Source organism: Borostomias antarcticus (assembly GCF_949987555.1).
Source record: "Borostomias antarcticus genome assembly, chromosome: 6".
Lineage (NCBI taxonomy): Eukaryota > Metazoa > Chordata > Actinopteri > Stomiiformes > Stomiidae > Borostomias > Borostomias antarcticus.
The window spans coordinates 9,214,764-9,241,608 of record NC_140239.1 but is presented as its reverse complement, the minus strand read 5'-3'; the positions used below and the strand labels follow the sequence as shown (position 1 = coordinate 9,241,608).

Here is a 26,845-nt window from a genome sequence, read left to right as displayed (position 1 = left end):
GACCTACTTCTCTCTCTTTACAGTAATAGAGACCTCAGCCCATACCTAGAGACCAACTCTATCTCTCTTTATGGTAGGTAGCTTCTTGGAAGGCCAACAAGACAGAGCTCCAGTGTGTGACTAAATTGGTGGCATTTGTCTGTCCAGAGTGACTTAATTTTTTACATGGTCAGACGCACCGGTGTGAGTAGAGTCTAGCTGGATAGATTCACATTTTCTTGTATTTTTTTCTCCTGTTAATTCAAAAACCATGACTGCGTGCAACACCAATGTCTTGTGCATTATTTTGTTGTTATCCTGCTATAATTTACCATTTATTTATTGTGATACCATGCATTTATTTTGCCCTATGCTTACGTCGTTAGCTACTCGTGTCACTCGTCAACAAAATTCAATGGTATGTGTGAGATTCGAGTTCCAACAGAATTTCTCGTGACCATAGGCTTAGTTTAGACTACACTAATACAAACTGCCCATTCAAAATGCAGTCGCCATGAACATGCTTGCGTGTTGCTTGATCCCCCATCAAGTAATGAATTGACGACAAAAAGAAGAATGCTTCACAGGCCAATTACTGACGCCCAATGACATCACCTTGTAGGAGAGTGATGGCAACTAGCTAATAACTTGGTCTGTGTCTTCCATGCTCTGGCTGACCGTCACGCTGAGAGCAGGAGAATGGTAAATGGACTGAACTTATATAGCACTTTTATCCAAAGTGCTTTACAATAGCCTCTCATTCACACATCAATGGCGGCAGCTGCCATGCAAGGTGCCAGCCTGCTCATTGGGAGCAATTTGGGGTTCAGTGTCTTGCCCAAGGACACTTCGACATGTGGACAGTAGGAGCCGGGATTCGAACTGCTGACCCTACGATCATAGGACGACCAGCTCTACCTCCTGAGACACAGCTGCCCCACAGCCACCACAGTGTGATTGGTAAAGAAGGCCACTGCACAAAAACAGAATGTCGGGAGGTGGTGAGTCGGTGGGGAGGACGTTCCGATTGCCCAGCCCAGTGGGGGCACAGCCTCACGAACACACACACATTTTCTGGGTCCACAGTCATCTAGACCTTCTCCAACCTGTTAGTGCTCAGTCAGTACCTCCTGAATCAGAATCAGAATCCGAGTCTGTAGTTGTAGTTTTTCAACATACTAGGAATTTGCTTTCGGTCATGGTGCATAACATGGAGACAGCATTGGACAGGGTGCAGGAACGAGACAGGACAGTGCAAAGACAGGACAGTGCAAAAAAAGGGAATAAGCTAAGAGAGAACAATATACAAAAGTAGTGGTGTCAGAGTACATATACAGTGAGTATGCAGTGTAATGTGTGAGTGAGTGTGTGTATTTGTGTGTGGTGTGAGTGCGGTGTGTCCTATACAGTCCTGTACATGTATACAATCAGGTCATGTGCAAGTGTGTGCATGTGTGTGTGTGACACGATATGTGAGTGCGGTGCGTCCTATGCCAGTCTGATGTGTAGTAGAGAACACAACACAGACATTTCCTGTCCAACTCCTCACATTTGGGCCATACCCGTGGTGCTACACCTGTCACTTTAACAGTATCCAAATCCCACTGCTGGTTAGTAGTACAGTGTCTCCTCCAGTGCTAGTGTCTGAGCTGGGTGATGGTGTGACACGCCTCTATAGAGAAGTACACTCAACAGACCTAAACTTGGAAATGTGAGGTTGTGTGCCAGAGCATTTCTATGAGCCAAGAGGTGCCTATAATAAGGGGTGTGTGTGTGTGTGTGTGTGTGTGTGTGTGTGTGTGTGTGTGCGCGCGCGCGCGCGGGACGGCAGTGTGAAATATCTTACCAATGCCGTAGGCTTTGGCGAATAGCCACCGTAGGTTGGCGTCTATTTTCGCTCTGGCAGAGTCATACATTTCCAAAGGTACGATCTCCATTGTCCCCTCTCTCTCTCCAGACGGATACATTTTCCTCCTGGTGCTGTCCCCGCCATCAATCAAGTCCACGTCCATACTTTACAGTCACATGAAAACAATTTGAGAAACGTGTTACGTGCTAGTTACGTGGCTAGCTAGCTTTGTCGACCAATGTTATGATAACGTTAGTTGCTAATGTTCAACTTAGCTCTACGTAGCTATCTAGGCTGTATTGCCAAATGGTCATAGCTAACGTTACTCGTGCTGGTTTATCTTGCTTGTCCTACTGATGTTAACATTAGGTCCCCTCTGACTTGTAGTAAGGCAACTAAGCTAGCTAGCATAATGAACCTAACTGTCACAACAGCATGACTATGTCTAGCTAACGTTACAATGGGGAGTAATCAAACTATCAAAATGTATTTGTAGCGTTATCCTAGCTAGACTTAATTTATCAAATACCCGCGGAGACGTTGAGGTATTCTCAATCCAGCCTTTTGTCCGACTGGATAAATTATGTACAAGGGTTTCCCCCTTATGATAGAGCTGCATTTGCCAAGCAGCGACAGCGCATCACAGCAAGCTAGCTAGAAATCCAGTGCGAACCAGCAGGTAACGTTAGATAGATGGCCAGTGTTAACCAGCAGGTAGCTAGATAGCCAGTGCTAAGTGATAACCATCGGGTAGCTAGCTAGATAGCCAGTGCTAATCAGCTGGTAGCTAGATAGATAGCCAGTGCTAACCAGCAGGTAGTTAGGCTAGCTGGATGGAGACACCTCCCCTCCCCAGCAACAACACGGCCTGCGTGACAACCGCGCCACGGGAGACAAGGCGCCTAGCTAGCTAGGCTAACTATACTGGCCACTAATTTAGCTCACGTCTAGCTGGATTATGCTAGCATATGAGAGTATAGTAGACTATTATCTACTGATAATACACAATACCTGCTAATTCCACGCTTTATCGCCAATCTCTTTGAATTTGGTGAGTCATTTCAGGTAGAATATGTTGACATTCGTGGGAGGCGGAGTGGACCTTCGACTACAGGCTAGCTGGCTAGCTGATCACTACGCATGCGCGGTAAAGCTACATCATTCAAAGTAGATGATGGTAAAATCACAGTATGAAACGAAATTATATCGTATAAACATGTCCGGATGGCTATAATGAAACAACTACTATAAGTAAGTTGTAAATAGGACAAATAAATCACCTAGAACATACTGGTCTTTTGTCAGTGATTCAATCAAAACTCACTCCAGGCTAATTAATGAACAGTGTCCTCTAGTGATTTGAACGAGTATAGTACCCAAAACCTGGAACTGTTGAAGAGAAATACACCACCACGTCTATCTGAGGAGCAGGCTGGTGATAAACTGTTACTCTAAACATGTACAATCCATTCTTAAAACACTAGCAGTAAAGGTTGAAGATAGCACAGAAAAGTTCTAAACGAAGGCTGCCGGTCAGGACAGAGAAAAAACACTAGACATTAATATTAATATGGCTACTGTAAGCCCCCCCCCCCCTTTCATGTAAACCAAACACAGGACTCAAGGGAATACAGCCACAAATGTTTTTAATAGTGAATGCAAAGACAGTAGCCTAGTGGCTGGTCAGTTACAGAGTGAGGGTATTGCATAGGTTGTTGTTGGGGTAAGACAGTCCTGCAGGAAAGCCCGATGAAAGCAACCCCACTGCCAAAATGATGTACATGACAAGACCTGCATGGCCCCTATAATAGTTTACAAAGGTCCATCTTGTCTTCTTCTCCAGATAGCTGAAGTTAGCATGTGGACGTTTGGTTTGAATTCTCTCTAAACTCACTTGCAATATTAGCTTCCCTTCTGTGGGGGAACTCATAGCTTGATGTATTGTATATTGTACATAGGTTCCTGTAGAGACAGAGCTAGTGTCCACAAGTCAAGAACTAATATCAGCAGCTATAACTGAGATCTACTTAAAAGGAAACATTTTTTGGACGACTACAAAAGAGAGGCTAGCAGGGCAGCGTACGGTTAGGGTCGTCCTCTATTCAAAGTTGTTTCACATTCACAAATCATGCCCTGCTCTCATTCCAAGTGACCTCCATATTTGATAATTTCAAGGACAGATTTCATATTATTTAAAATGGTATATTAAGAGCAAATAACACACTTCTCTTTTAGAAAGAAAGAAAAAAGATTTAAGTAATTTCCAACATTGCATTTCCCAAACCACACTTGGTGATGCTCTGTTTACGGCCTACATTTTCCGTAGATTAGTTAAAGCCATTTGAAATGTCAAGTTAGCACAACAGGAGTCGAGGTTTGCCTTTATGGCAGTAGCTAGAAAAACAATGTTCGCCTCCCTGAGCAGCAAGTCACACCAACACCAAAATCAAATATTGAATAAAACACTCAAAGCTTGGCAAAAACACACCACCCTACATGTTCTGTTCACACTGGAACTCAAGAGGCTTAACCAGCTACTGTATGTTGAATAAATGAGACATGCTCTCATTAGTCCCCGGTATTTCACCTTTAAATCAACGCAATTGCAATATTTTCTGCCCTATGCACTGCACACACTTCTAACACATCAACCAGATAGTTTTTACAGGTCAACACCATTCCAAGTCCATTGATAAATTCTAGCTATTGCACAAAAATGTACTTTATTCTATGTATGCTGTTTTTAACTGGTCTATCTAATAACAATAATAACAAGGCAATTTATCTCACAGTCACTAACCTGTTTGGTTCAACAGCGTAATTAATCGAGGATACACTCGGAGAAGGAAGGCTTACCTATGACACCATCAGTTTGTGGACCATTTACCTGTACCAAGTTTGATTTTCACTTACATTACATGTTATAATCATAATCACATCAATGGAAGGGGAAACTTAGGCTAGTATAACAGGACGAAATGAGACACCTTTTCTCTTTGAATTTCTTGCCATCAAAAATCACTTTCAGTATCATTTTCTCTGGATCAAGTGTCATGTCCCCCTGATATGACATACTGCAGCACCCTTCCTCAGACTAGACAGGAAGTCATCTCCCCTTCCTCAGGCTAGACAGGAAGTCATCTCCCCTTCCTCAGGCTAGACAGGAAGTCATCTCCCCTTCCTCAGGCTAGACAGGAAGTCATCTCCCCTTCCTCAGGCTAGACAGGAAGTCATCTCCCCTTCCTCAGGCTAGACAGGAAGTCCTGTCCACAACTGCAGTAAGCAGCATCTAGTGAGATCCGAGCAGGTGCTTAGTGGAAGCGACATGATGATGTGACATTCAGAGCACATTAAGAACAAACACATAGGCCTCGATATCCTTTTTGTGTGTGTAAAAACATGAACAAAGACCATTTAACAAACTTGACTTCACAGATAACAGACAGCTTATAGTCCACTTTTGTTTTCCTCTAAAAGGCAAAATGCTGCAAGTTAAATAAATATTTGGGAGAAGCGTTAAGACAATGTCCTCCTTTCCTCTTCTGACACTCAGATAGGCTTGATACCCTACAGTACAATGTCCAGCCAGACACGTAGACTCTCTACAGGGGCCAGCCAGACACATAGACTCTCTACAGGGGCCAGCCAGAGAGGTAGGCTCTTTACAGGGGCCAGACAGACAGGTAGGCTCTCCACGTTGAGCAGAGAGAGGTAACATTCTGTCTGGCCAGCACTTGGCCACTCTGCTATTTACTAACAGTGCTCTCGTAGAAGACAGAACTATATCATAACAAAACATGTTCCTGACAGGAGTCACTAGAAACATTCACCTTGGAACGATATTAGGAGACCCGAAAAAAATTCTAATAGTTATCAAATATCGCAAGACATACAGTTGTTTGTTTTAAGTGTAAACATTGGTTTTGATGCCTTTTCTTTTGTACATGGAGAAATTATATAAAATAAATCATGTGTCATAACTATAAATTGTTCTTATTAAAATGTAAAAACAACATACTAAATTTCTATTATTATTACTATAATAATAACAATAATGTTAAACATTGTTTTGTACAAGGTTTTCTGCTGTTATAAATAGATATTTGTATAACATATGTTTTATCACTCTTCACATAACTCAGGCTTTGACTTTACAAGGCATAAACAATACTCACAATGCATGTCCCAGCCGTACGCGCACACACGCGCACGCGCGCGCACGCACGCACGCAGGCACGCACGCGCACGCACACACACACACACACACACACACACACACACACACACACACAGCGACATCAGGGGGCTCTACGTGCGATTCAGTGTTTGGAAGATTCTGGAGATCTGGAGCATGACGGGCCCAGTCTCTGGGTCGTTCATCCACTGTGTGCTGTTCAGAGGGTTCTCCAACATGTCCTCAAACGCTGCACGCGCTCAAACACACACACACACGCAAGCACATGCGCGCACGCACATGCGCGCGCACACACGCGCGCACACACGCGCGCACACACACACACACACGCACGCACGCGCACACACACACACACACACACACACACACACACACACACACACACACACAAAAACATGTTTTTAGAAACTTCAGATATGCGACACTTCAAGCCTTCTGAGGTGGCTGTAATCAGACTAGAACAGCCACCACACACCCTCCACACAGCCTCGCTAGCTCTCTAGGGGAAACATCTTCAGTGCTGGTGGGCAATTCCTGCAATATCCTTTAAAGTTCACTGATTTTGAAATACGGGTGGCTGTGTTGTGGGTTAGGGGATCAGGACCCATGTTGTGGTCAGGACTAGTGTTGTAGGTCAGGACTAGTGTTGTAGGTCAGGACTAGTGTTGTAGGTCAGGACTAGTGTTGTTGGTCAGGACTAGTATTGCTCGTCAGGACTAGTGTTGTAGGTCAGGACTAGTGTTGTAGGTCAGGACTAGTGATGTTGGTCAGGACTAGTATTGCTCGTCAGGACTAGTGTTGTAGGTCAGGACTAGTGTTGTAGGTCAGGACTAGTGTTGTAGGTCAGGACTAGTGTTGTAGGTCAGGACTAGTGTTGTAGGTCAGGTCAGGACTAGTGTTGTAGGTCAGGACTAGTGTTGTAGGTCAGGACTAGTGTTGTTGGTCAGGACTAGTGTTGTAGGTCAGGTCAGGACTAGTGTTGTAGGTCAGGACTAGTGTTGTAGGTCAGGACTAGTGTTGTTGGTCAGGACTAGTGTTGTTGGTCGGGTCAGGACTAGTGTTGTAGGTCAGGACTAGTGTTGTTGGTCGGGTCAGGACTAGTGTTGTAGGTCAGGACTAGTGTTGTAGGTCAGGACTAGTGTTGTTGGTCGGGTCAGGACTAGTGTTGTAGGTCAGGACTAGTGTTATTGTGCTAGGACTAGTTTTGAAGGTCAGGACTAGTGTTGTGGATTGGGGGGTGCTAGTGTTAAGACCAGTTACCCAGTAGAGTCTTGGGGTTGGTGAGGCCCAGTTGCACCACTGGGTTCTCCAGGATGGCCTGGAACAGTGGGCTGTTGGTGTCGATGCCCTTGTCCAGGTCCTCAGGAGACGGCTTCCTGTCCCCCAGCAGCCATTCACACTACAGTCACAACACACACAGACAACATCATTAAACACATGAACCTGGGGAGCAGCCATTACCTGGTAGGAAGGTAAAGGTAAGGAAGGTAAGTTCCTCAATTATCTAAATAGTAGCAAAGTAGCAAAAAGGCACAAAAATACATTCTGTCCAGAGACAGTTTTTCCATCAACATATTTTAATGCCCATTCAGAGGGATCGCACTAGAAAAGGTTGAAAGCAAAATTCAGAAAACGTTTTTACGGTCACTGGAGCTGGTTTTTGCACGAAATGGGAAAAAATGCACTAAATGGGAGACGGAAAGCACCTTTGTCAATAAGTTCTGACGTAGCGAACGTTTAAAGGTGCAGTATGCGGTTTGTGATTTCCTGTTAGTTGCCCCGTTTGGAAAAATGCAATCAACAAAATCCCTGCCCCTCCCTTCAGGCCTCCCTCCAAAGCTACTCCTCCAAACTGGGGGAAAACAAATGACCCTCACTAGGCAGGTAGGTCGGTTGACAGGCAGGTGAGCCATCCAATCATTTCAAGTTGACAACTTTAAATGATTGGACGCACTTATAACAGTCCTGTGACTTCCACAGATTACATATTTATTTCATTTTAGTGTCGGAGCACTTTATTTATTGATTGCTGTCAGGATGTAATGAGAATAGCAAAAATATAACAAAAAATGCTCTTTAGCCAAACTTCATACTGCACCTTTAATTCACATGACTGATCAACTGTTTCCGCTGTCGCCGTCTTCACAGATATTTCAATGACACATAAAAAATGTCTTTAAATCCGGATAGTATGAAACATGGCCAGTACTAGCTGACATGAAAGAACGATTACAACTTGCCCGATTGAAACAAATCCCTGAAGACATCTCTCCATTTCTCTCAGATGGCCAAGGCGACTGGTTTTGGTTCAGTTCACAACCTCTACTTTTACTATTTATGACAGCCATGTGTAACGTAGCCTCTACCACCAGCTTCCTACGAAACTACGCTTTGTGTTGCCTGGTTTATTTGCTCCAAACCAGTTGACTTTTGGCAACATTTTAAAAGTACGTTTAAAATTCACTTGACAGTTAGATGGAAACACAGGTGCGAGGAGGATGTTTGGACAGATGCGTATGCGTGAAGTAGTTGAATCAGGAGACAGTGAGCCTACCGCAGCATCCTGCTGGTTGTTATTGACCCGCAGGGCATCGATCACTTCCTTCTCATCAAAGCCCATCTCCATCAATGCAATGACGGCCTGCAGAAACAGAAGGGTGCCAAAGCTAGTAATAATAATAATAATAATAATAATAATAATAATAATAATAATTCATTGTATTTATAAAGCACCTTTCATTGTCAGACAATCTCAAAGTGCTGAAACAGTCATAAAGTCATTAAGAAAACAAAGCAACATAATAACAAGCAGAATAGTAACAGGTGCCACATACCCTGGAGTCGGGCCTGAACTCTCGTTTCCTGCGGATCCTCTTGAAGATCTCGGTGAGCTCGTCCTGCCTGGCGCTCTCCTCTGTTCTGGGCTGGGAAGGGGTGCGGAGGAGGAGGGGGACCGAGGCAGAGGCCGGTATGGAGAGGGTGGGGGCGGGGGCAGATGCAGTGGCCCCAGCTGCCCCGGAGGCCTCCTGGCTCGGTAGAGGGGTGTCTACAGAGGGGTCGTCCACGTGCTCGATCAGCCACTCCATGGCCTGGGTCACTGACATGCTGCAGATTTTAAAGATGGCGGTAGCTTTTAAGGATGGCTTGATCAGTTATTTTTTTGGTCTAATAGCTGATTCTGATACCAGTACGCTAGTTGCTTTCTGGAGATATTGTCAATTGGGGGATGAAGAATTGCTGATCTGGCACCCCTTACTGACTAGATCTTATCGTATCTACGACTTCTACCCCCAGAGAACACTTGGTGCCAAAAATTACTAGATCACACCAGATCGCTTCTCTGTATCGGACAAATGTACTGAACGATCACCGATTTGATTAAAATTTGATTTTTCAATACTAGCAGACAAACCAGAACATATTTATCAGAAGGCTGAACAGACTTCTACACAACACACAGAGCTAAAGTTACTGTTTCACCGCATTTGACAGACTTAACTCAGTGTTACAGGTAGAATCCTGGGTTTAGGCTCAGTGGCGCGGTGCTGACTCACTGGTTTAGTCGGAGGGCTTTGATAGCTCTGCTCTCGGGGAAGCCCATCTCAGTGAGCTGCTGGAGGGCCGTCTCATCCACGCGCTCCTCCTCATCCTCATCCAACATGGCTGACAGACACAAATGCAAACACTGTAAGTGCACTATCCTGCAAACGAAACTCAGCCGTTTGGACAGTTGTTCAAAAACATTGCTTGTGTTACATCTGTGAAATTATATAAATTATATAAATATTAAAAAATTAAAATACAATTATATATAATAATAATTTATATAATATATATAATGTTTATATAATAATAATAAAACAGCTGTTCATAGCTCCGTAATACAGACATCAAGGGCAATCAAAGATGCATGCTAATGTGAGTGTATACTGTAGGAAACGGTTTGTACTGCTGCCATTGTTGGCCAGGTCGCTCTTGAAGGGGATTTTAATCTCAAAAGGTCTAAATCTGGTTAAATAAAGGTTAATAAAATGATGAAGGGCCTACCGTTTGCTTTTTTGAAGAGTTCGACGGCGTCGGGGTTCAACGCGAGAAGCTTCTGGGCCACTTCAATTAGAGAGACGAGGATTTTCCTGAGCTCTGTCTGAAACTGCCGAAATATGTATAAACACAAACATACACACAAACAAATATGTACAAACATACAAGACTCGCATCTCTAATGCAGGGCTAATCAAAGTCTAGAGGCTGGATGAATTTCAATCCAATCAACATCATGAACCATCCCTCCAGTGCCCCTGTCTGCCTGTCTGTCTGTGTCAGTGAGACATCTTCTAGTGCCCCTGTCTGTCTGTCTGCCTGCCCACCTGCCTGCCTGTCTGTCTGCCTGCCTCTTTGTCTGTATGTCTGTGTCAGTGAGACATCTTCTAGTGCCCCTGTCTGTCTGTCTCTCTGCCTGCCTGCCTGCCTGCCTGCCTGTCTGTCTGTCTGTCTGTCTGCCTGTCTGTCTGTCTGTCTGTCTGCCTGTCCGTCTGTGTCTGTCTGCCTGCCTCTTTGTCTGTCTATCTGTCTGTCTGACTGAGACATCTTCAAGTGCCCCTGTCTGTCCGTCTGTCCGTCCGTCCGTGAGACAGTGGGTGAGCTGACTCACGTCTCTGATGTTGTGTTGGGTGACGGTGCGGTCGGTGTGGTGGGTGGGCAGACCGGCGGTGGCCTTGAGGATGGCGTCTTTGTCTGGGGCCTTGTTATCCTGCTTCTTCTGACAGAGAGGACAGAGACACGAGAGCCTGTCTTCACACAACATTACATTACAGTCATTTAGCAGACGCTTTTATCCAAGGTTTAAAATGAGAGACCCAGGTTAGATGGGCGGGGCATATCTATGGCTGGAAACACCTGATGGCGAAAGTCCTTACTCATTGGTGTCGCCAGGATTCCGGCGCTACCAATGAATTGCCAGGATTTGAACACCAGATTTTTGCATGAAGTGTCCCAGACCCATAGAGTGATCTGCAGCATGCAGTAACGTAGTTAGCGTAGCTTATATAGTGTATCAGAGAAAGAACTCTCATGCGTCTGGCGTTGAGACTAGTTTAGGCCTACCTACCTTCTCCTCTGCGGCGATGTCGGACATTTTGGGAGGAGGCGGTGGAGGTCTCTTCTTCACCAGCAGCAGAACGTCTGAGGACAGGCAAAGGAAATTAGGCATATAGGCTAGAAGGCCTGAGCCTAAAGTCATGGCTAAATTTATACAGTAATTTAAAATGAGGGGAAAATATAGACCAAGTAGGTACAAGTACCTTTATCTTTTAAGTTTTCGTCAGCTGCTGTTTTAGTTTCTGTGAGGATTCTCTCAGAAGCGGCATGGACGAGTTTGTGGTGTGTGAGTGTTTTAGGGTCTTCCAGACTTCCATGCACATACTAGGAAAACAAAAAAAAAGGTACACGCATCAGACACACATCAGACGGTACACGCAGCACACACATCAGAAGTAGGCCAGTATGAGAGCATCAAATAGTACCATCACAGCATTAGCCGGCTCTGTTGCTGCTCTTTCTATTGTACTACAGTGCTGGTATACAAAGCCCCCTGGAGCCATGCTTTCATCCGTGTGATGGGCTGAGACGATGTGAATATGAGGTTAACGAGCCCCAGCAACAAAAGTCTCTTTCAAAACAAGTAATTCGAAAGTTAAATGCAAGACTCCATAGTCATTGAACTCGACCAGTGGTTAGGTAACCATGGATGGATTCCAGCGTGTGGAGTTTGCAAGCTTAGCTAGCATTCGTGCCAACTTGCTAAATTATAAATAGAAATGTCTACCCAGTTACTATAAATACGGTACAACTGACACTGAACATTTCGACACAGGCCGTGCAAACATATACTGTAGGCGAAGGCTACAGTTAACTAGAATACACAGAGGACATAAACACCATGAGAGAGCTAGAAACACAACAGTGATGAGCATAGTGCTAACTTACATGTTTCAAGCACTTCTCTTTCAATTTTTCAATAGTAGTGTCCTCCGTGACTTCCTCCAGCCACTCCGCACCCTCCATGGTACAAATGTGGATTTTTAATACTTTCCCAGCGAATATCTTCTCCTCTTGCACGAACATAGTTTAGAATTGTGTATGTTAGCTAGCCTAGCTAGCTTACAGTTCAGTGATGTTGGCTAGCTTGCTAGTTAGGCTAGCGTTAACACGTTTGCTAGCTGTCGTCCTTGAAATCCCAACGAGAACAGTGCCAATGCATACGCGTATTATCTGCTGAACATTTCCCACTTGCTAGGTTGACTATTGCGATCAATCAAGTAGCCACTGCTTCGCCAAACGGTTTATTTGTCTCTCATTGAGTGACAAGATGCCAGCGACAGCCCTATTTCGATGGTAATGGTTGAACTCTGAACCCAGGCAACGTAGCATATGGTCCTGTGCAATCTGGGAAATGTAGTTCTATTGACCAATTTGGCTCAATATCCATTGACTGTCCCCACCCACCACAAGAGGGAGATAAACTATAAAACAAGTACAGGGCAAGAAGTCATGATCAGCTAGTAGTTTATTGTAAATGGCACAAATTAACAGGATTCAAAACTATCCTTTGTATAATTCTCACTAACGAAACGGATGTGTCTGGCTCAGGAAGTAGAACGGGTTAACCAATGATTGTAGGATCGGCAGATCGAATTCTGGCTCCTCTTGTCCACATGTCGAGGTGTCCTTGGGCAAGTCACCGAACCCTAAATTGCTCCCAATGAGCAGACTAGCAGATGCCGCCATTGGTGTGTGAATGGGTGTTTGAATGGGTGAATGAGAGGCCATTGTAAAGCACTTTGGATAAAAGTGCTATATAGGTGCAGTTCATTTACCATTTCCTTTCTCACCTCTTGAACTGTCTGTGTATTGGATATTGTGCATGAATGAGGCTGGTCACTTGGATGCGGTTAGGCCTCGACCGCAGGCGCCTCGGAGGCGGCCAATCACCTGAGGTACTGTAGCGTAGTGGTTGGGAGCATGTAGGGCTTGGCCATGGCTAGATAATAGGTACAGTACAGTAGCTAGGTAGGTACAGTCAAAGACATATTACTGAACGGGCCTGCCAGGCCCAGGGGCCCATGAGCTCAGGGGGCCCTTTGCATTTCTTGTCACATAGTCAAAAGGCTCAGTCATTAATTTAGTAACAGAGCCTAAAAAATTCGGCTACAAAACTGAAGCAATAGCCTAAACATTCACTTTGAAGACGTCACAAGAAAGAAACCATCATGATACCTGTAATTTTTAAGTGAATGTTTATCTATAGTACTTTATAGGGGCTGAGTACTCCATGCAAAATGGGCCCTTCAACTATTTTAGGGAGAAATACAAAAAGCAGGTCCTCCCCACAGAGTTGAGGTTACTTGAGTCAAAACAGAGTTGGGTAAAGCAGTTTTTATTGTAAGTTTTCTCAAATCATCTGCAAATTGGATGCAGTCTCATTGGGCAAATTCACAATTTTGATAAATGAAATGGCTGTGGGGGCCCTTTACGTGTCTGTGCCCAGGGGCCCTTCATTTCATATTCCGTCTATGGGTACAGTAGAGATAGTAGGTAGGTACAGTAGGTAGGTAAATAGGTAAAGTAGGTAGATAGTAACTAGGGAAGTACAGTAGGTAGGTACTGGTAGGTTCAGTAGTGAGGTAGGTAGATAGTAGGTAGGGATTATATGCTAATTTATTGATGTAAACAACGTCAAGACGCCATAGCATCATTTATTATTATCAAGTAACAATTTTACAGATTGACAGTTAAGAAAAAATACAATTTATGCAAAATACAACTTTGTAGGAGGGTAACATTTTATTGCAGGTATTACAATTTGACTACAGCCTATAGTTTTTGTCTATATACCATTCAGTGTCTCACAAACAGACAACAGAAAATAGGACACAACAGTCTTCCTTTTTACAAGTAAAAATTCATTTAACATAAATGTCCTAAAGATACAATGGACTATGTTGAGTGACCGAAGAGTTAATAAATAACAGTTCCAACCTCTATATTTCTGTAATTATTTATCTGGAAAGACTTAAAATATCACCTCTAATTATGTTTTTGTATATATCTAAGAATTTTACTGCTCATCTTGTGAAACCACTGGTCAGAATGGCATGCTTAAGACATAAGATTTTTTAAACAAAATCCTGCTTACAAAGGGAATATCCATATATATATATATATATAAATATATATATATATATATATATATATACAGTGAAACAACACAGCCATAGGCTCAAACAACTGGAGGGAAGTTAATAATTTCCATATCCCACAGAACAGTACAGCCATTTCTGTTATGACTAAACAAGTGAAATAGGACTTAACACATTTAAGCCTCTTTAAATGCCAAACTCCAAGATGACTGTGTACTGTACAACACCCCCCCCCCCCCAACAACAACCCAACACATACATGCATAAACACACACTTGGATCAGCAGGCTGAAACTTTCTGTTCCCTTGATTTGGGAAATACAAACAGCTTTGGAAATGAACACAGCCAACCTGCGTTTGATCAGAGGACTCAGTGAAATGAACACTTGCTTTTGATCAGAGGACTTCTCTGAAATGACTGACCATTTTAGGTATGTTTGTTAGCTCTGACATGTAAATGCAATGTTCTTGAACTACAAATATTTCACAAATTCAAAACACAAACTAAAAACGCTGTTAAATGTACTCTATAAAATGCCCTCAAAATCATGGTCGTATTTTACAAGATTATACAAAAAAAATAGCTAAATATAAACAAGATTGATGAGAACCAAATTAAAAAGGAAAAAAGTACAATCCTCTCTTTGAGAGGTACTCTCAAAATTCCCAGTGTAGTTATTTTTGGTGACACCTAAGGTAATTGCAGGTGTGTTTTTGGACTGCATTTCCCAGTGATCACTTGAAACCAAACTCGCTTCTGTGATGTCAGCTTGTGTCATGTCCTCGCATACTATCTCCGTTGTCTGCGGGTAACAGTCTTTTCGTTGTTTGGTAGACTAGCTACTGTAGCAACGTGAACGCATTAACAGAGGCTGCTCCTCTAACGTGACCTCCAGATCGCCAGCTCCGCCTATCCTGCCTGGCGGACCTGCTGTTTGACTTGAAATATGTCAACCTGTACGCAGCCCTTCTGACAGGAATGACGCCACCGACACCAGGCTCTCAGAACTCTCACAACTGCAAATGGAAAGGCTTTCATGAAAGGGGGCCGGCTGAATCATCATTTTGTCGCATCAATCGGCGATACCCAGAAACGATAGGAGACATTTTGTTTTTATATGGTAAAGTTCAAGATTATAACTTTAAAACAAAATAAATACCCAGTGTGTCCATGGTGTGACTGCAGAAACAAGAGCTAACACAGGTGAGTTGAGTGGAGCTACAGTCTCTCCCCTGTCTACTGTACGGCCTGACACCTAGGACCTCACATTTCTGTAAGCAGGTGAAAAAGTATAAATAAAATTACATAAATAAATAAAATGAAGGGGAAATGTATTTCTTACTGTTAGTATAAAAGCATATAAAAAAAAGATCCGTCCGTCAAATCATTTGATAGTTTTGTCTTAATCTTTAGGTTTTTTTTCCTTTCTAGTGCCTTTGCATACAAAAATATCCTCCAGTCTTCAACCTTGGGGAGTAAGTTAAAGACAAACTTCTCTACTTGAACTGCTCCGGGATACTGTGTCCGATTTGAGGCTGCATGCTGGTGGGAGGACTGGAGATGCCCTCCGACCAGTCCGACATGTTGGAATGCGGGGAGGAGCTGGACCACTGGTCAGGGGACCCGGGGGAGGGCGTTAGAAAGGGGTGGTCAGCCACGGGCAGCTGGTGGGCGGGCGTGTTGTCCACGGCGCCGGAGTAGCTGTGCTGGGAGGGAGGGGTCAGGAACTGGGCACTGCTGGGCAGGGATTGGCCGAGGGAGGAGGAGGAGGGCAGGATCTGGGTCTCCTGGGGGAGGAGGGTGTGGATGGGCATGCCGGCGTTGCCCCCCGTGCCCTGCTGGTGCTCCGGGGTGCCCAAATCGCCGGCGATGAAGCCCTGGCCGGTGGCCGGGTTCGAGTTCTGGTGCTGCAGCTGGAGCTGCATGTGCTGCATCTGCAGGTTCTGCTGGAGCTGGAGGGGGTAGCCCATCATCTGGGACAGGGCGCCGGCCGAGTGCCTGTTGTGCAACGTGGTCATCACGCCGTGCTGCCCGCCGCCCGCCTGGTGCATGCCGCCGCCCCCTTGCCCGCCCACGCCGCCGCCGCCCCTCATGGGGTTGAACTGGCCCGGCTGGGTAAGGCCTACGTGCATCCTGGACAGCCAGTCGCACTGGCCGCCGTTCACGGCCCCCACCAGGCCGTTGGCGCCCCCTACGGGCAGGTGGGTGAGGCGGGGCGGCAGGGGTTCGAACTGCAGCCGCGCCAGCTCCTGTTTGTTGGTCATGCCCAGGTGGGCGACGCCCATGTGGGCGTCGGCCATGCCCTGGAGGTGACTGAGGGACATTGAGGGGGACTGCTGGAAGGGCGAGGTCATCATGGGGGGGGAGGCCACGTCCGAGACGTACCCGTGGGACGACGACTCCAGCGAGTCGACAGGGGAGAGGACCGCCAAGCTGTCCAGCAGGCCGCCCTTCCCGTCGCCGGACGGCTTCTTCTTGGCCTTGGCGTCCTTGCAGCCGAGGCCCTTGCCGCCGGGCTTGCGCGTCTTCTTGGCGTGCTGGCTCTGGGGCTTCAGGCTGCCCAGGTAGCCACCGGGGGAGCAGAGGGGGGACGACAGGGCGGCGCCGAGGGAGGAGCCGCCGCCACCGTGCATGGTGCCGGGCGGGCTGCGCACCAGGCTGTACTCGTCCATGAGGCGGACGATGTCGTGGTGCATGCGCTCCTGGGCGATGTCGCGGGGCAGCCGGTCCATGTGGTCGGTGATCTCGCGGTTGGCGAAGTGCTCCAGGAGGATCTTGGCCGTCTCGTAGCTGCCCTCCCTGGCTGCCAGGAACAGGGGAGTCTCCTCCTGAGAGAGAGAGAGAGAGAGAGAGAGAGAGAAAGAAAGAGAAAAAGAAAGAAAGAGAAAAAGAAAGAAAAAGAGAGAAAGAGAGAAAGAGAGAAAGAAAGAAAGAAAAAGAGAGAGAAAGAAAGAAAAAGAAAGAAAAAGAAAGAAAAAGAAAGAAAGAGAGAGAGAGAGAGAGAGAGAGAGAGAGAGAAAGAAAGAGAGAAAGAAAGAAAAAGAAAAGGGGAGACGGCATGTGAGAAAACGTGTATGTACTCAGGGAGCGCCTAATGAATTTGGCTGGTTAAGGTTAGGGTGTAAGGGTGTAGTGTTCAGTCAAGCAGCGGAGCTAACCTTGTTGTTCTGCATGTCCTTGTTGGCCCCGTTCTTCAGGAGGACGATGGCCGCCTCCACGTTGTTCACAGCGGCCGCCCAGTGCAGGGCTGATTTACCTGGGGGCGGAGACACACGTTCAGGCCACGCCTCCACACAGACCAGGCCACGCCTCCACTCAGACCAGGCCACGCCTCCACCCAGACCAGCCTAGACCTACGCACACAGACCAGCCTAGACCTACGCACACAGACCAGCCTAGACCTACGCACAGACCAGCCTAGACCTACGCACATAGACCAGGCCTAGACCTATGCACATAGGCCTAGACCTACGCACACAGACCAGGCCTAGGCCTACGCACACAGACCAGGCCTAGACCTACGCACATAGACCAGCCTAGACCTACGTACGCCACAAGAGGACCACAAACCTGCTGGAGGGACTAAAGAAGCCGTGGTACAGAACTGAACGGAATAAATGTTCAGATTCGCCTTTTTTTCCCCTTCTAGTTGCACAACCAAGATACTCCCTGACCGACGCGCACCCCGACTGGACACATCTCAGCCTGAGCGCTGGCGGAGAAGCCGTGAGGGAGGCTTACCGAAGTCGTCGATGGCGTTGACGTCGGCGTGGCAGTTGATGAGCTCCTCCACCATGCCCTCCACCGCCAGCCGGGCGGACAGGATCAGAGGGGTGGTGCCGTCGTGCATGCGGGCGTCCAGGTCCGTGGCCCGGTTCCTGATCAGGATCTACACGGCACAAACATCACGGCTCTTCTTACCACGCTGAGACTGATGGACAGCATCGATCAATACTGCAACAGCATCGATCAATGAATCTTTACTAAGCAGAGTAAAACTGTCCCATGTGGCTAAGTCAATTGTTGGATCTAAATCAAAGGCCTGTTAGAAAGGGTTAGTCGCCAATTTTAAACATTTAGGTGAGTAATAGTCTGACGCTCAGACTGAAATTTTGTTTTACTTCATTATTCCGTCTAAACAAGTTTCCATTGCAGCCAATTTCCAAGATGGGTGTTGCCGAATTTTTTGAATTGAAACCTTTATTTATTCAGGGGAGACAGTTGAGAGCAAGCTCTCTTTTTCAATGCCGCCCTGATTACATTAAACACATACAAGGAACATGATACGACAAAACATAAAATCAAGTACGAAGTCATAAGATCCCAAATTAAAAACAAGACTACAAGAAACATGTACCGTCCACACGGAGCAACCTTCTACTGTAGCCTTGAACCTCTCCAGAGAGACAAGCTGCTCCAGCTTTAGGGAGGCCTGCAGTCTGTTCCACCTCTCGGGTTCATAAATACTAAAGGCAGACTTTCCTGCATTGGTGTGACACCGAGGTACGTTCAGTCTTTTATGAGATTGTGACCTAGTCTCCTAGTTCCATGTCTCTAAAACTCAAAAGTGCCGACAAGTATAATGGCAGCTTGCCAGACAGTGCTTTAAAAATCAAGAAAAGAGAATGTTGTTCTCTTCATATAGCAAGAGACGGCCATCCAGCTTGACTATACAGAACACAGTGATGCGTGAGAAACCCTCACCAGTGATAAAACACAGAGCACTATGATAGACTGCATCAAGAGGTTTGAGAGACGTGGGTGAGGCATGCATACTGCCCAGTATACACAACATCACCATAGCCAAAGACACATCATACTGATCATTTTCCTGCTAACAGAAGAAAAACAGGATTTAGGAATCTCTCCCCTTAGCTTCTTGGTGAGATGTTCCACATGGGTCTGGAACGATCGCCTACTATCCAGCCAAATACCCAGGTATTCATAGGAGTCAACTATTTCTATTTGCATCCCTGGAGAGTGTGTATACCTATACTACTGGCATCAGTCCCATGAGACCTGGAAAACAACATACATTTTGTCTTGTTGGAATTCAGGACAAGCTTAGAGACAGCTAGAAAGCATCAGAAGCAGACTGCAGATTTGCAGCGGCCGTTCTAAGAGTGGGTCCTGCACTGTAGGACTGTGTCTCTGCATTATAATGGACAGAACAGTGTGGGAAGGGGGGCACAATGTTATTAATATAACTAGTAAATAAAGGTGGATCCAAATGGACCCCAATGGGACCAATTTACAAGAGAGCTTGATTTAAACTCATCAGCAACAACAGCTTGAGTCCTCCCAGTAAGATAATTTGAGAACCAGTTAACCGATAGCTTGTGTAGACCTATGGAGGAGAGTATATTTAATAGAAAGCTGCGATGTACTGTATCAAACGCCTTAGACAGGTTTATCAAAAGTGCAGTGCAGTGCCGGCGATTATCACGATTGCAGACTATACACTCCGAAAAGGGAGTCCTCAGCGATTAGTTCATCCCCCTGACCAATCACAGCATTTAACATCGCAGTCAAAGGACACTGATTGGCCCGGTTGGAATTCCAACCGGGAAATCACTCTGGAAGAGAGCTTTTCCAGACACCTGTATCGCATTTCGAAAATTAAAGTGGGTGTGCGATTCAGGGGCAGAGGCCAGGCGAGTCATGTTTTAGGTAACAATTTAACTGCTGAACCACATCCTACAGTATACAGTTCACAAACCGTTTTGACTGTGCTATTGTGACACAACACACATGTTCATATTAAACTGAAAACTACTGTTGCTCGATGGCCTATATACTGGCGCAACATGGCGCTGGCATTGGCTCCCCTGCCCACCTGGAACACGCCCTGGGCGTCGGCGGCCACGGCGGCGTGCAGCGGCGTCCTGCCCATGTTGTCCTGGACGTTGGCGTCGGCGCTGGCCTCCAGGAGGCGCTTGGCGGCGTCGGAGCGGGCGTAGCGGGCGGCCAGGTGCAGCGCGGTCTCGCCGGTGCGGTCCGTCTGGTTGTGGAGGTTGGCGCCCTGGTAGATGAAGTCGTTGATGACGTTGGCCGAGGCGTCCTCCTCCTCCTCGCTGTTCCCCGTCTCCAGACCTCCGCCGCTGCACGAGGCGATCATCAGGGGGGTGAACCCGTCTAGAGAGAGGGAGAGAGAGAGAGAGGGAGAGAGAGAGGGAGAGAGAGAGAGGGAGGGAGAGAGAGAGAGAGAGGGAGAGAGAGAGAGAGAGAGGGAGAGAGAGGGAGAGAGAGGGAGAGAGAGGGAGAGAGAGAAGGAGGGGGAGAGAGAGAGGGAGGGAGACAGAGAGAGGGAGAAAGAGAGACAGAGAGAGAGAGGGAGAGAGAGAGAAAGAGAGACAGAGAGAGAGAGAGAGAAAAGGATCATACTGAGTACCAGGGGAGCCACCATCTTGGCAGCGGGATGCATAGTGCAGGGTCAGCAATACCCCGGCCCCGCCCAGAAGCCCCTGCTACCAACACCAGAGCTGCACTTCAAAGCGCTGGGAAGATCAAAAAAACAAAGCAACAAACAAATCGAACGTGGATTTGACCGTCTTCGGCCGCGTTGGATCATCACGGTTCTCCGGTTTCGATAACAGATTGGGATCGAGCCCAGCGGTCTGAGGGGGAGCGGAGCCGGGGGAGACCCCGCCTAGTGAGAGCCAAGAAGCTGGGAGAGAGAGAGAATGATCCATCTTTTGAAAAGCAGCTCAGCTAGTCGACGTGGACAACTTTCTCTCCTCTTCAAAAGGAGAGCCAGGGCCCAGATCTGGCAGGTTTGGTCGATTGAGGTGCATCGATCTCATTCCCCAACAAAAAAGTGTGCGCGCTCTAGTTTCTAAGGACTGTACTTTTGATTTTCATAAATATTCTTCAGGGGCTTTGTCAGTTCTGGTAAAAGTGTATTCTTGTATTTGAGGCCTTTATTGGCTGCATTAATAAAGTATATGGAGAGGATTCCTGGTCAGATGCTGGATGTGAAGAGGAATCAGAGATCTCCCTGAGGCCTGGGGCTTCCAGACGGCTCTTTGAAGAAGATCCCTTCACCCTGAGGAAATGGGGCTTTGGTAACTCCTACACACACACACGCACGCACACACACGAACGAACGATCGCGCAGACACACGCGCGCACATGAGCGAGCGCAGACACGCACAGGCACAGAAACACACGCGCGAAGGCGCACAGAAACACACACGCACGCATGAGGGCGCACATGAACGCACACACACACATACAGTACACACACACGCACACACGTGCACAGACACAAACACAAGCATGTGCGCACACTCACAAACAGGTGCACACAGACAGACATTCATACACAGATACCTGCACAGATACCTGCACAGACACACACAAACAAACAAACAAACACACACAAACACACAGCTACCATGGGAATAAATGTGCTGATTTTTGGAACAAATACAAAGTCAACAATGTCCTCAACTAAATAAAAAAAGCTTAGGGAATTATCTATTTATAATTAGGGAATTATCTATATAAGAACATGTTTTGAATATGATTCATTCATTTCTTAATTATTAAGAAAGCCTACATTCTGGGTCAAAGCACAAATCTCCCATCCAGTCTGACACAAAACAGCAGTAATTCCCGTCAAATCTCACTGTCAACTTGTCTTCACTTGAATCTCCGTTGCTCTTGAATGATCAGACAGCAAACTGCAATAAAAGCTTGTGATATAAAGGCGTTATTGATTACCACCGCCAGCGCTCTCCTAAGCAGCCTAAAGGCTGTCATGACCCGCACTCCAGCCGGTCCCCCCTAACGAGACGCCGCGCACACACACACACACACACACACACACACACACACACACACCTGGCCCGCGGACGTTGACGTCCATGCAGTCGCTCTCCATCTCTCCCTGGGGGGGCGTGGGGGCGAGGGAGGGTATCCGCAGGTCGGCGGCGTCCAGGTGCTGCTGGGTCCACTGGCGGTGGTCCGTCTGCCCGTCCGCGTCCAGCATCGCCTGCTCCTCGCACTGCTAGAGAGGTCAGACGCCACGCGTTACAACACCCGCTCTCTCCGCCTGAACCCCGGGAAGACTAGCCGTTGTTCTGCAACCGCTAACCGGGCTCCGAAATAAACAAACATCTGTATAATTACATCTTAAGAATATTTTTTTTTGTGTATTTTTTCCAAGTATTTGACATTTTGATTAGCATCGATGGATTAGTGGAAATAAACAGCGCGAGGCCGTTTCCCTGGAAGACGTCCTGAGGTAAATCCCGTCCGGCGGCAGACGCGGCGCCGCGTCCCGTGAGCTCACCCTGAAGCGCTTGGCGTCGGTCAGCTCCTCCTCCCCCCAGTCGTTCTGAGTGTCTTCCATCAGGGAGATGTTGGAGGAGTTCTTCAGTGGCCTGCGGTCGCCGGGAGAGACAAAAATCCCAGATGAAAGTCCCCGTTGAGGTGAGCGCTGCTCTGTCCGGGGCTTGGCGCCTCAGCCAGTGGTGGTGCACCAATGTTAGAAACAAAAGCATTGATTGAGCCCCGGCCCCCACCCCCCACACCTCCTCAGCTCAAACAATTCAATTAATGCACCGTTACCTAAAGCTGACGTGTAGTAATTATTGTTAAGGACTCCCCTCCCACATCTGTCATCTTAAAGCTCCCCCCCCCCCCCCCCCCCCCCCCAAAAACATTTGACTAATCCGCACGGCCCTGCAAAGACCGCCGAGACGTCCCGCGACCGGCGACGCGAACCCCGTCCCCCGGCTTTCCACGCCACTTACTTCAATCCCACAGAATCCTCCCCGACCGGCTCGCGTCTCTTCTTCTTGCTGGGCTCGCTGGTCTTGAAGCCCTCGGGGAACCACAGCTGGCCGTGCTCACGGCGCCGCCGCCGCGACGCCACCATGCCCACGCCCAGGAAGGCCAGCAGGGCCAGCCCGGCCAGGACCAGGTAGAGCGGGTAGAGCGCCGGCGTCGTCGGGCGGTCCGTTTCGCCTGGAGGAGGAGGAGTGGGGGAAGAGAGAGGGGACAGCATGTCAGGGTTCTGGCTGGGCGGAACCGAACCACAACCCCCCCCGCGCCCGCCCCCCCCTAGCCTAGGACGGCGGCGGCGGATACCGCTCCAGCGCGTGAACCCGCGGTCTCGTCCATCCGCAACCAGCAGCAGAGCCAGAATGAGCCCCCGTCACGTTTGTCAAACCAGGGCGTTCCGTCTTGTCTGTTCACTAATCAGAATTGCTAACTGGTCCTCATAAAAAAAAGAGAAAAAAAAAAGAGTCGGCTAAAAAAAAAAAAAAAAAAAAGGAGTGAAAAAAGCAGCAGCCCGGGGACCAGGAGACAACTTCACCACTCCTTCTTTAAGGGAAGAAAAGCAGGGGGTGGGGGGGGGGGATTAATGAACTTCAAATTACTGCACGCGCTTTAAGCTGTAAAGACGAAGGATTTATTAGGATTTTCAAGATAACAAAGACTCCCAACTTCTAGCACACTCCCGATCAATTTTTCCCTTTCTCTTTTTTTCCCCCGCTAACGATTTTGAAATGATAAACTCTCCCAACCTGAATCCTTGGAGAGGCATTAAGTCCCGGTATTACACACAGTGAGGTGAAGGTTGCAGCAGCCTCGCAACGTGGGATGGTGTGTGTGTGTGTGTGTGTGTGTGTGTGTGCGCGCGCGCGTGCGGGAGAGAGATGCAGAGGGAGAGAGAGAGGGAGAGATAATTGTATGTGGCTGTAGATAGTAGGGGGTTGGTTGAGTTGATTTAAGGCAATTAACCATTTCAGAGCCTGAAGCCAATGGATTTGCACGCTGACAGCAGGATTGATTGTTTAGTCCATATAATTCACAATCAAATTTGTTCCATTGTTGAATAACAAATACACAATCAAAGAGCCCCCCCCCCACCACTGCCTTCTGGTGTTGGAGGTGGAGAGTTAGGGCCTGGCCTGGGGCATGGATGTCCTCAGTGTGTGTGTGTGTGTTACGGTGTTCCAGGTGTGGCGTTAGGGGTGTGAATCCTCATCAGGACCCGGTACTATCGGGTGTTCTCACCCGGGCGCTGGACGGAGGAACTTAATGTGAACAGACCCGATGACGTAGGGGATGTTGAGGAACTTACTGTGAACGGACCCGATGACGTAGGGGATGTTGAGGAACTTACTGTGAACGGACCCGATGACGTAGGGGATGTTGAGGAACTTACTGTGAACGGACCCGATGACGTAGGGGATGTTGAGGAACTTACTGTGAACGGACCCGATGACGTAGGGGATGTTGAGGAACTTACTGTGAACGGACCCGATGACGTAGGGGATGTTGAGGAACTTACTGTGAACGGACCCGATGACGTAGGGGATGTTGAGGAACTTACTGTGAACGGACCCGATGACGTAGGGGATGTTGAGGAACTTAATGTGAACGGACCCGATGACGTAGGGGATGTTGAGGAACTTAATGTGAACGGACCCGATGACGTAGGGGATGTTGAGGAACTTACTGTGAACGGACCCGATGACGTAGGAGATGTTGAGGAACTTACTGTGAACGGACCCGATGACGTAGGGGATGTTGAGGAACTTACTGTGAACGGACTCGATAACGTAGGGGATGTTGAGGAACTTACTGTGAACGGACCCGATGACGTAGGGGATGTTGAGGAACTTACTGTGAACGGACCCGATGACGTAGGAGATGTTGAGGAACTTACTGTGAACGGACCCGATGACGTAGGGGATGTTGAGGAACTTACTGTGAACGGACTCGATAACGTAGGGGATGTTGAGGTTGCCGCTGGATGCCAGGGCTCCCAAGAAAGCCGCTACATCAGTGGCGCTCTGGAAACACTCGGACGACTGCTGGAAGCACTGGCGGTTATCGATCTCCAGGTAGACGATGGATCTGAGGGGTGGAGGACAGAGCTGAGGTCAGAGGTCAGGCGTCCCTAAACCCAGCCACGTCATCCAGCCTGAACACGTCAGATGGCTCGACACTCAGACTGAACTGCCGTTTCGTTTCACTTCATTATTCCGTCTGAACAGGCTCCCATTGCAGCCGTTTTCTGAGATGGGCGTTGCTGAAGAGGGAGTCCTCAGCGATTAGTTCATCCCCCTAACCAATCACATTGCACAGTTTAATTCTGTCATCGCATTCAAAGGACGCCGATTGGCCTGGTTGGAATTCCAACCGGGAAATCCCTCTGGACAAGAGCCTGAATGTGGGTGTGAGATTCAGGGGCTGGAGCCAGGCTCGAGTCTGTCATCATATAAACTACAAATTACCTAAATGACATGAATAACAAATGACAAACTATTAATTATACAATAAGAATTCTAGAAACACAACCAGGCATTTAACGTGATAACAGAAGAATGTGCCGTGTTGCAGATTGAATCTTAGCACTCGTGCACGGTGCATGTTTTTCTAAAGCTGTGTGAAGACCCCACAGTGAATTTTAGAAATCGCTGTGCCAAAGAGTGGGCTACAAAGACGCAGTTTTCACTGACGTCTTCGTTGACTGTTCCGTCACGATTTATCATAGCAATATAGAAATATTTAAATGCTTAAAACGCTGCATAAAAAAAGGTTTAAACCTCTATCAGCCAAACCCCTGGTAACCCTCACCCTTTAATCTGGAAACCTCACCTTTTAATCTGGAAACCATTTCATCTGGAAACCCTTTCATCTGGAAACCCTCACCCTTTAATCTGGAAACCATTTAATATAGAAACCCTTTAATCTGGAACCCTAACCCTTTAATCTGGAAACCATTTAATCTGGAAACCCTTTAATCTGGAACCCTCACCCTTTCATCTGGAAACCCTCACCCTTTAATCTGGAAAACATTTAATCTGGAAACCCTTTCATCTGGAAACCTCACCCTTTAATCTGGAAAGGCTTTAATCTGGAAAGGCTTTAATCTGGAAAGCCTTTAATCTGGAAAGCCTTTAATCTGGAAAGCCTTTAATCTGGAAAGCCTTTAATCTGGAACCCTCACCCTTTAATCTGCATGTGGTCCAGCTCCCGCCTCCACCTCCCGGTCATCTCCTGCAGGCTCCTCCTCGCCAGACGCAGCGCCTTCGCCGGGACGTCCGCCCAGGAGTGGGCGGCCGAGCGCTTGATCATGTTGTGTTTCCTCAGCTCGCCCTCGCTGCCGTAGTAGGGGTAGACCATCAGCTGGCCCTGGGCGTCCCGCCTGAACACCACGTTGGTGTGCAGGACGCGGCTGAGCTCGCGCAGGAAGCCGAACGAGTTGTTGTGCAGCTGCTCGGGCAGGATGTGCACCACCAGGACCAGGCGGCCGGCGGCCATCTTCTCCGGCACGTTGTTGGCGCAGTCCAGGCCGTCCCACTCGCACTCGGCGTTGTTGCAGCCCTGGTCGCAATGGCCGTCTGCGTAGTGGTCCTTACAGTACTGGTCATACAGGGGGCTGGACGCAGGGGAGGACAGGAAACACGCCGTTTTAGAACTTAATCAGACTTTCCCAGAAGACTGTTGGGAAGTTATATTCTAAAGGAGGTATGTATTCATTTGATTAAATAATTTTAGCATTTTATCCTGTTTTAACAATAAATTGTATGTATTTAATGGATTCCTGTAGTCAAATGGTGGAAATTGAAAATTATGAAACGTCAATAATTATTTTTAAA

At 47.4% G+C, this 26,845-nt stretch overlaps 3 protein-coding genes across 3 annotated transcripts in view; all 3 read right to left on the bottom strand.

The window, feature by feature from the left end:
- camsap1b (calmodulin regulated spectrin-associated protein 1b) overlaps window positions 1–2,925 on the bottom strand; it is a 35,095-nt gene extending 32,170 nt beyond the window's left edge. The window contains exons 1-2 of the mRNA XM_084440295.1: window positions 2,840–2,925; window positions 1,826–1,992 (exon numbers count right to left, since the gene is read on the bottom strand). Coding sequence (XP_084296421.1) covers window positions 1,826–1,991 — 166 coding nt within the window. The 5' untranslated portion in view covers window position 1,992; window positions 2,840–2,925. The remainder of the gene's footprint in view (window positions 1–1,825; window positions 1,993–2,839) is intronic.
- A 532-nt stretch (window positions 2,926–3,457) lies between these two features.
- ubac1 (UBA domain containing 1) lies at window positions 3,458–12,319 on the bottom strand. The gene is made up of 10 exons (XM_084440316.1): window positions 12,009–12,319; window positions 11,324–11,444; window positions 11,131–11,204; window positions 10,675–10,782; window positions 10,071–10,173; window positions 9,578–9,686; window positions 8,858–9,128; window positions 8,578–8,664; window positions 7,284–7,422; window positions 3,458–6,252 (listed from the first exon to the last, which is right to left on the bottom strand). Exons 1-10 carry the CDS (start codon window positions 12,144–12,146, stop codon window positions 6,137–6,139), a joined length of 1,266 nt encoding a protein of 421 aa, XP_084296442.1. The 5' UTR covers window positions 12,147–12,319; the 3' UTR covers window positions 3,458–6,136.
- Window positions 12,320–15,718: 3,399 nt separating this feature from the next.
- Window positions 15,719–26,845, bottom strand: part of LOC311310091 (neurogenic locus notch homolog protein 1-like) — a gene marked incomplete at its 3' end in the record, with an annotated part of 49,354 nt that continues 38,227 nt past the window's right edge. The window contains exons 25-33 of the mRNA XM_084439495.1: window positions 26,194–26,625; window positions 24,949–25,097; window positions 22,982–23,195; window positions 22,519–22,609; window positions 22,068–22,233; window positions 20,059–20,357; window positions 17,964–18,111; window positions 17,381–17,478; window positions 15,719–17,050 (exon numbers count right to left, since the gene is read on the bottom strand). Of these exons, the coding sequence (XP_084295621.1) occupies window positions 15,719–17,050; window positions 17,381–17,478; window positions 17,964–18,111; window positions 20,059–20,357; window positions 22,068–22,233; window positions 22,519–22,609; window positions 22,982–23,195; window positions 24,949–25,097; window positions 26,194–26,625 (2,929 nt within the window). The remainder of the gene's footprint in view (window positions 17,051–17,380; window positions 17,479–17,963; window positions 18,112–20,058; window positions 20,358–22,067; window positions 22,234–22,518; window positions 22,610–22,981; window positions 23,196–24,948; window positions 25,098–26,193; window positions 26,626–26,845) is intronic.